The following is a 9,575-nucleotide window of genomic DNA, read 5'->3' on the forward strand; positions in this document are numbered from 1 at the left end:
GTGTGTGTGTGTGTGTGTGTGTGTGTGTGTGTGTGTGTGTTGGGGACGGGGCGGGGGCTCTCTTTTTGTTTTACTTTTTAACATTTATTTTGCTGACCTGTTTGGCGAACACGGCTATATCTTCATTGAATGACTCTGACGAGCAGACGTCCCCGCCCGCCACCCCCGGCTCGCGGGGGGTACAAGTAGCTAATTCACATTTCTCAAAAATCAGTGCTAAGAGAGGGAAGAGGGGGTGTCTGCAAGAAAATACAACAGTCACAAACAACATAATGGTTAGTCCCCAGTCAGTGGAAAAAGGTGCCCAAGAAAAACAGCCGGAGGAGCAAGAGGAACAGACCCCCTCTCCGATTGTGTCATCTACTTTTCTCCTTTTCCTCACCCCCCCCACCCCCGCGCCCAGGTGACCGCTCACCTCCCCTTCCTCCTGGAGCCCTGATGTCGGAGGCCCTGAGCCATGGACCGTATCTGAGGATGGGTTTAGCATATATGGCCGGAGAAATTGGCAACATTTGCTACGAATAAAACCCCAGCGTTTCCAGCAGCCATTTTGAATTAAGTTTCCCACCCGACAAGCCCTAGTCCCCTCCACTGCACATCCAGGATCCGGTGGAGGAGAAAGACGCCAGGCGGAGGGGTAGGGAGGGCTGGTTCCAGCGGGTTCCTCCTAGGCGGCCCTGTGAAGCCCAGCCTCGGGGGATTCGGTGGCAGGCGCTCAGCTAACTTGGGGAAGGGACGTCCATGGCCGTGGGACCGACTGTCACCGGGCTACACCTACGGATCTCAACCCCAAGGCCCTCGGAGAGCCCGGAGCCTCCTCCTCAGCTCCTCGCACACTCCCCTCCCTTCGCAGATGGCCCCCACTGCCCCCCAAAGAAAGTTCCTTCAAATGTTCCTGCGGTAAAACCTTTCATTTTGTCTCTGCAAAGTGGCAAAGCAGCCAGTATTGCGAGGGGCCTAGTTGTCGTCGCTTGTCTCGGCCCATAAAAAAGAAAAAAATAAAAAAGAAAAAGAAAGAAAGAAAAGCTTCTTCTAATGCCCAAGGAGGTGTCTCAAGCCTTTTATTAGCTCTCACAGCCCAGCTGGGAATTTAACAATTTGGGGTCCCTTTCAAAGCTTCCCCAAATGTTCTGTCCCGGAGCCTAAACCACGCTGCAGACAGAGCGGTGGGATTTAAACAAGCCCATCGCATAAGGGATCAGAAAATAAAGTAAAAAGAAAATCTATTTTTTTCCAGCTGGGGAGGGTCAATGTGTCCTGATTAAAAAATAAATAAATAAATAGAAATCAAAGTTCCTGCAAAGTACAAAGAGGTCCCCGAATGTATCGGCACACAGTAGGCACAAGCGAGTTTCAAAGGATTCTACTAGCCCAGGGTCTAATTGCATGGCGGAGGAGATCAAGCAGTGTAAACCGCAGCCAGAAAACCTCCGAGGAAGAACGCCGGGAATTTTCTTATTTCCAAATCCTGCAGGTTTCACCTTTGAGCACAAAGTGCTAAAACATCTCGAAGTTTCTGAATGTGTGTAACAGTTCACAGCAAGCGCCTCTCCTTGACTTCAGTGGCAAATTCCCTAAATGCAAAACATGTTCCCCCTTGCTTGACCTGCAACTGTCCTGCATTGGTTTTATTGTGCAGTGGCAGAGCCAGCATAAGGCTGCTGAGTAAACTTAGCAAGTCAGAACAATCAGTGGCTTAAAAGAGATTTTCCCTTAAACTAAAAGTTTCGTTCCAACACAAAGGCGCCTACATTTAGAAACCCCTAACGCTCTCAGGCGAAAAAATCAAGCGAGGGAGGACTCTAGCCGCTGAGGGAGTCTGACAAGGGGACAAGGGACCTTAAGCCAACTTCTCCTGATCTGGGACCCCCTTGCAGGCAGTGCATGGTGAAGCAGAGCACTGGGTGTGCACAGAGTGTGTATGGAGATGGAGGGCGTCGGGGATGGCAGGCCACCTCCCCAAATTCTCCATACAACATGAAGGAAAAGTCACCAAAGATGTACCTCCAACCCAGAGAACTCTGATTTTCCTCTTATCAACGGCACAGGGAAAGAGGGAAGCATCGAGTCTCAACTACTTAACCTGCTGCCCATTGTACCTACCCATAAATGGCATCTTTATCTCTCTTTAAAGCGTCATTGACAGAGGAGCCCATGCTGGGGGCCATGGCGTTGGTATGAGCTGTGTGCGGGTACTGATGCGAGTGCAGAGGAGGCCCGTGGTTCAGGTGGTGGACCGGCTGCATGGACCTGGCTGCATGCGGGTCCCCATACATCGTGGAGGGGATGCCTACTCCATCCATGCCCCCGTAATGGGGTAGATCGTCGTACTGCATGACAAACAGGAGAGAAAGAAGGTTCAGAAGGCCAGGCGGGCAAATGGGAGAACCGCAAGGCACCGAGCTTATATAAGGTCAGTCCAGTTGGATCCTTCCACCCGGAATTCGGTGGCCTTGCGTCTCTAAAGCTGAGTTTTCTTATTTTACAAAAGAGATTTTTAAGTAAAAATGACAGAATTCTCAGTGAGACTCGCCTGGGATGAATGATCTTGCTCTAACTTACGTCCCTATCAACTAGTTCAGAAATTCAGGCTCCTTTGGCAAGGAAGGAAGGAAGGAAGAAAGAAGGAGAGAAAGAGAAGCATTTTCTCGGGGGTGGAAGGTGAAACGAGCATGTCTCCGGAGGAAGAAATTCAAAATCACAATAATAAAACGTGCCGGAACAGTGCAGCAAACCTGCCTACTTTCACAGCCCCTTCACATCAGGGGGAATTAAAAAAAAAAAAAAAAAAGTTACGATGGGAACAGCTACGCCAAGCACGTGAATTTAGACAGGCTTCTCATTTTATTTCCCTGCCAGCATGAGGTTAGGCAGTCCTGCAAGACACTGCATTTCTTTTGCTTTCCAAGACAAACTTTGCTAAATTATATAAAACTAACTGACCCCTTATACATGAAACTCAAAGAAGGGTAGCTTTTCCTGAATATCAGAGCTGAATTTAGAATTGAGCAATCCCCCCCCCCCAAAGTTAAAGAAAATCTGCAGTTGAAGCAGCTAATGTTCTATTTTCTTATTTACTCTTATGAACTTTCTTTCCAGACGAGAAGTCAAGGAGGTAAATGTTACTCACCAGGTTTAAAGCAAATTCAAATGCAAATGAACAGAAAACCTATCTTCCTCTTGCAGAAAAAAACACAAAAACCAAAAAACCCAAACTACTTTCATATTGATTGTCATTATTTTGTGTGTGTGAAATTTAGCTATTTAGGTTTTTCTAATTGGTTCATTCCAGGCAAGTTATTTTCCCAAGATTTGGAGGCGCTGAGAGTGAAATGATTTTCAAAGAAAGGAGGAATTGCCACTTTCATCTCCTTAAAGCCAGAGGTGTGAAAAGAGTTTGGAAGAACGCTGACATTTGCCTGAACCAAAGGAGTAAAGAAAAATATGTCAGCCTGGTAACTTTCTTTTGCAAACAGGGCTTTGAGGGCCAGGACACAAATTATGCAGGAAGGCTTTTTGCAGACCCCCTTTCTTTTAAGAAACTACCTCAGTGGTTGTCATTGTCTCACTTTACTCTCACTGCATTTCCATTGAAAAAGAAATATGGGGAAATTAGTATTGTATTTTTAAAGTGAGTAACGGTGTGCTTAGTATCTAATTAGTACATGGCTTATCTAAGAAAAACTTGCAAAATATTGCCTTGAATACAAATCTATACAAATTGAAATTATAAAAAGATGAATGTTTTCTGATAAAAAAAAATTGGCTATACTATGACAAAGGTATTTGCTTTAAAAAGCTAAATACTTCTAGTGATATTAAAGATGAGCATAATCAATAACATATCTATCAGAAGTTTCCAGCTGCATATTTTAGTTTAAACATAACTTTTAAACTTCTGATCTATGAATATTCAAATTTAGCATTAGGTATCTAGCTTCTTTTTTTTTTTTAAGCAGATGATTGTTTGAGCTTGCATTTTTATTTATATAGCTGCTAGTTAGGAATCTACAGATAAATTGATTCCTTTAATTAACAACTGCAAGTAACACACACAAGTCTACAAATGCATTGAATAAATCCTCTCTCTTTAGGCCACGGCTTTAGGAGCCTCAGTTTTAAAAAGAGAGAGAAAAAAGGAAACTTTTTAGTAGTGTCTTTCGGCCACGTTTCAATTTAATCTCACATTTGAGTTCTACAATTGTTTTTTAATACGTACCCTTTGCGCCATCGGCCTCTCTGGCTCCCTTCCTACTTCAACTTCTAATATATCCTCTTTAAGGCCAGTGTGAAAAGAAACAAATATGCAAACTCCCCCGGAAAAAAAAAAAAAAAAAAAAAAAAAAAGACGACGAAAAATCCCTTAAAGTCTCCTGCAACGTGAGCTACTGGTCCCAGATCTTCGGTCTACGGGACCTGAAGCAAAGCGCCCGAGTCACTGAACATAAAAGCGCTCCGTTTCCAAGACAGCAGCGGGGGCAAAAAAAGCAGATCTTCTCTCCCCCAAAAATCAGTTTAAAAAAAAAAAAAAGAGCGCCCCTCAGAACCAACTACCAAATCTCATGGCTTTCTGCCACTCCAGCTGTCAATCACAGGCGAGGTTGTCAACGTGGTGAATGAATGATCATCCGCTCTGTCTTCTTCTGGTCAGAACACCTCAAATGTTAATATTCAAATGCACAAAGCCCTAGCGCTTGCTTCCCTTGAATCAGTTCTAATTTCTAATCAGTTTCTCTCTTCTCTCTCTCTCTCTCTTTCTTTCTCTCCTTCTCTCTCCCTCTTTGCAAGTGCTGCACTGGAGGGAGATTAGAGAAGGAGGGTTAAAAAAAATGTCTGTCTGAGTTTGTCTTAAAGGAGCCACGATCGATGCTGCCCGCTTGCAGTCCCCGTGCGTGTGTAAAGTGTGTGTTGCACAGGCGGAGAGGTGGATTCCGACCAGAATGCTAGAACCCGGAAGTAGTGGTGGCCATAACAGGTCGCGTCTTACACAATGCATTGGGCTGCAGCAAGTAGGCTCCTCGGCAGGGGTGGGTGCGCGAAGCGAGCTCCGGCCGCACTCGAGAGGCAGAGAGGCGCTCCATTAAATCGCAAGCCGAGACACAAACACCACACACCCAGCGCACACGCACACAAACGCAGGCAGTAGCCCGCGGCCGCCGGCTTTATTTTCAGTATTCTTTTCTCTCCCTCCCCCTGCAGACTTTCTCCCCAAAGCCCGCTCTCTTGAAATAAATTGGGAATCAACGCCCGGCAGGCAGGAGCGGGAGTTATTTTGCACAGGGCTCCGAGCCTAGACCTCATGACTTTCCTAGAAATTATTGAGGTCTGCCAGTGTTTTTCGGGGTAGGGGGTGATGCGCAAAGTACTGAATTCTCAGAACTAAACACTGCAAGGAGAAAAGTCAAACCGAGAGCGTGGAGGAGAAGGAGGAGGAGGAGAAGCCGGGCTGGGAAAGCCTCTGCTAAGGAGTCCTGAGAACGTGGGGTGGAGGTGGCTCCGTCTTTCGGCAGACCCAGCTGAGAGGTTCCTTTGCTGTTCGAGGTGGACGCCGGGCCAGGGGGAAAAGGAAATACTCGCATTTTGTCACTTCGGGTCTAGACTTCCCCACCTCCTAACCCCAGCGGCTCCCAACCCCAACCCAGGCGTCCTGCGCGAAGTAGAGAGGAAGGGAGGGAACAATGAGCTGAGCGCCGGGATTGTGCCCCCGGTGCCTGTTTACAAACACCAAGCTATTTATGATCGCCGGAAAGCGAGACCCGGCGCGGGCTCTCAGCACCCCAGTCCTCGCGGGCGGAGCCCGGGCCGGGGAGCCGCGGGGAGGGAGGCGCTTTCTCCGACCCGCTGGAGGAGACGCGGCAGTGCGCCTAGGGCGCGGCGCGACGCTGCCGGAGTGCTAGTCTCGGGCTGCAGTCACCGCTGCCTTTGTCTTAGAAGCGCCGGGGAGCTCCAGCCTCTGTCTCTCTCGGGCCTGGAGAAGCCCCGGGCCCGCCCCCCCGCAACCCAAGCTCTTTCTCCAGCGACGCCCTGCCCTCACCACCCCAGACATCATTTCCCGCACTCGTCCTCCCCGTCCCTAACCTGGCTCGGCGAAACCTCCCAGTGCCAGAGAAAAAGAAATCCTCGGGAGCTGAGATTTCAGACAAAAGCTGCCCGTACCTACAACTCGGAGGCTCCAATCAGCCACTGTTGTTGTTGTTTTTTTTTTTTTTTTTAACTTTAACACCTATTCACTGGGCTTTAATTTTTCCCTTTTATTCTCCCACTCTAAGCTTGTCCCTTGTGATTATATTTAGTGGCGTTATTTTCGTATTTATATTTCTGTCCGCTGGACTCGGATCTGCCGAGATGGCTCAGCCGCAGCAGCTCTTAACAGCGGCTGGAAACCTCACATCCCCAAGCAGGGCTCGCAGCTTGCTCCGCTCGGAGAAGATTTTTTCCCCCTCCCTCCAGCTGAAGCGTCGCAGAAAACTCCCCCTGCGGTCGACTGGAAAATGAGCTCACCCAAATCTCGGTAGGCAGCCGCGGAGGAGCTCTCGGCCAATCAGGAGGCGCCCCCGCCCAGGCAGCCGCGCATTGGCTGCGGGGAAAATCAATTATCAAATAATCGATCAGCAGGGAGCTTCGATCTGCGGGGAATGCAAACTGCCAGTCCCTATTCCCACCCTGAAGGTGGCCAAAAGGCTGACTCCCTCCAAGCAGCCGGCCCGTACCTCCATGGTCCCCACCCCCGACCCACTCGCCAGTAGCGGACTGAACCCTCACCCTCGAGTGAGTGTAGACAGGGGGGAAGAGTTTTGAGAAAGACTGGGGGGATCCTTTCATCCGGAGATTGTTTGGGAAAGGTTAGGAGCTCTAAAATGTATTGAAGCCAAATCTTAAGCGCAAAGTAAAAAATAATTTGCGTACGTCCGCGAGGTAGGACTGGAGTTTCTATAGAGTGGGCTTCCGAGGAGCAGGGGACACAGGACGAGCATCATGAGACAGAGGTCTGGAATGAGGTTCCACGGAGCGTCCGCAGTCTCCCTTGGCGACAACTATCGCTTCCTTTAGCACTCTGCAAAATTCAACGCGGGTTGATAGCCCCCAACCGTGGAGCGTTTCCACAAAGCCAGCAGATGAGCCTTCCCAGCCTCCTACATTGCACCCTTCCCCGCCCCCCAACTCCGTACTGGCACCCGGTGTGCCCGAAGGGCTGACACACGTTCTTCCAAAACCTTCAGAAGCGTTTTGCCTTGAAGGAGCTCCGTGTTTGTTTGGGTTTTTTTTAAACCATCTCCAGGATCCCTTATTATTTCCCTCCTCTCTCTTTTTTCTTTCTCTCTGTTTCTCCCTCTCTTTTTTTCTGACACTCAAGTTTTAGGATCTTTTAGTTTTTTCCATCACGTACACGTGTAGTGTTTTCTTGCACAAACGCACTGAAACATCACTTGGGAGGTTAAGGCAGGCCCGCGAGTAAAAGCTGGGGACGGAGAGGGGTGGGCAGCCAGGTGCATTACCAGCGCCTTTATGCCCAGGCCTGCACTCCCCGCTCCGGCACCACAACCGGAACTTGGAAGCAGAATTTCAGGCCAAGACGGAGCCTCCCCGTCTCTGGAAGGCGATTTCTGTTTAATTTTTTGGAAACTGCTCTGGTTGGGCCAAGGTAGCACACTCCTTTTCCGATTAGGGAGTGGACTAAGCTGGGCCGGCAGCCTGCGACCCCTTCCCCGAACCCCAGCCGACTTCGGCGGTTACCTGAGCGCCTTCCGACGGCTGCCCGCGGGGGTGTGATCATCGTCCCAGCAGCAGGCCCGCCAGGCAACTGCGCGACTCGGGGGTAGGAGGGAGACGCGGGGGTAGGGGGTGGGAGTCAAACCAAACACCGACAGGACACACCTACGTTTACGATCCTTAAATGAACTGCTAGGGAAATTGTGTAAGCATAATTTAACTGAGAGAAATTTACTGCGAAATACACTTAGAAGACTGTGGTCTTTAACAGCCTTAGGGGTTCTTCGGCAAAGAGGTAACGGGGCTTAGAGTTAACACAATCCTACGGCCACGTTTTCAAATTTGGAAATGGTATACATACTTGACAACAGGATTTATTTTGTATTGTTGCTTTCCGGTAATCTTTTTATTTTGTTTTCTAGCACAGATGAAAAAAGAAGGTTCAGGTAAGTCATTCCTGCAAACATAACCAAAATCTTCAAAGTAGGAGGAAGACTAGACGATTGCATGCCTTAACCACGATGTGCCAAATTACCATAAAAATGTACTGTAAATTACCTACACACACATTTCCTTAAAGGATGAGATAGTTTGAGTTTGTGGACTTAAAATCAACTCAGCAGTTTTGAAAAGCGTCCCCCTGCTCCCTCCACACACTCGCTGCATTTTTAACTGTGAACCTAATGTAACTTCTAGGCCTTTATACGATTAATTCTGAACAATCAAGGGACTAAGACACTTTTACAATGTAATTACAGTAGTACAAATTGTTTGCCCAAACCTCATTCTGGATAAGGATTTTACAATTAGCAAACAATTATTACAGTTGGGGCTTGCTGAGAGAAATTGTACAGAGGACGTCTAGAGTTGCAATATAGTAGCCATAAAAAAAAAAAAAAACTCCTTTAGCAGGGCAGCAATTAATCATCTATTAAAAGGAAAAAAAATGAAGGGACAGTTCTAGGTATCTTAGCAAACTACTGCCGATGTGTATGCCTATTTTGTGACAGCACCTATTCCTGACTTATTTCAGATACTTGCTTTTTTTTTTTTTTTTTTTTTTAAGGCAATAACACTTTTATTTTGCAAAAACTTGGCCTGGTGAAAAATTCTGTCACTTGGCCCTAGCTCAGGCCTTCCATTCTCTTCTCATCCTTCTTATCCCAAGCATCTTTCCAGAGATAGAGAACGGTGACAAAAGGAGGCAGGCTGGGCCCTTGGTCTCTATTGTTTACACTCTTCTGTATGGAGGCATTTCAAGCCCTCAGTGCTCCTCTGAGCTGCTGGAAAAGTGGTCTTAGAGAACTCCCCTGTCTTTCTGTTCTCCTGTAAGGAATTGTGCCTCTGGAAAGACCTATCTATATCCTAAATTAGGCTTTTGTCCCAAAAGGTCACAGCGATGAGTCAGCTCCAAAACCCTCAGAACTTAGAGGCACCTCTTAAGGTAAAACGTGTGTGTATTTGCCAGCCTAGAATAAACAAAAGCCTGTTAATCAATCGAGTTTGGCAGCTGTGTTCACAAAATGATAAGGGTTTATCATTTGCCACCAAACTTTAAGATATCCCTTAAAATGTTGTGATTGGTTTTTGGGTAGTCCTGTGGTGTGGAGGCTTGGTGTTTGTATTTCAAAAACATTCATCCTCCACATCTCTCCCCCTAATTAGCATTCGTATTTCAAAAAAACAGAAATAAGAGGAGGGAGGGAAAGACAGTTTAAAGAAAATAGATTTGAAATCTAGTAGAGATAATAGAGGAATGCTGGAGATAAGAGCCTGGAGTTAATATGAGAAAAATATCACGAAGTCAAAGCTAATGAATGTCTGTGAGAAAAGTGAAATAAACTATTGAGAGATCTATTAAAGGG

The 9,575-nt window shown here is 47.3% G+C and overlaps 1 protein-coding gene and 1 long non-coding RNA gene across 5 annotated transcripts in view; one reads left to right on the forward strand and one right to left on the reverse strand.

The window, feature by feature from the left end:
• Window positions 1-1,211, forward strand: part of LOC116560522 — a 1,658-nt gene extending 447 nt beyond the window's left edge. The window contains exon 2 of the long non-coding RNA XR_004272999.1: window positions 404-1,211. This is a non-coding gene — a long non-coding RNA (uncharacterized LOC116560522). The remainder of the gene's footprint in view (window positions 1-403) is intronic.
• MEIS1 (Meis homeobox 1) overlaps window positions 1-4,972 on the reverse strand; it is a 139,455-nt gene extending 134,483 nt beyond the window's left edge. Inside the window, exons 1-3 of one of the 4 annotated variants that reach the window (XM_032291931.1) lie at window positions 4,220-4,972; window positions 2,104-2,330; window positions 98-239 (exon numbers count right to left, since the gene is read on the reverse strand). In XM_032291931.1, coding sequence (XP_032147822.1) covers window positions 98-239; window positions 2,104-2,330; window positions 4,220-4,231 — 381 coding nt within the window. In that variant the 5' untranslated portion in view covers window positions 4,232-4,972. The remainder of the gene's footprint in view (window positions 1-97; window positions 240-2,103; window positions 2,331-4,219) is intronic. The other 3 variants (XM_032291933.1, XM_032291934.1, XM_032291932.1) reach the window with 3 other exon arrangements.
• Window positions 4,973-9,575: the final 4,603 nt, after the last annotated feature.

The sequence above is a fragment of the Sapajus apella genome, unplaced genomic scaffold (genome assembly GCF_009761245.1).
Source record: "Sapajus apella isolate SASKATOON/1434 unplaced genomic scaffold, GSC_monkey_1.0 scaffold26, whole genome shotgun sequence".
Taxonomy (NCBI): Eukaryota; Metazoa; Chordata; class Mammalia; order Primates; family Cebidae; genus Sapajus; species Sapajus apella.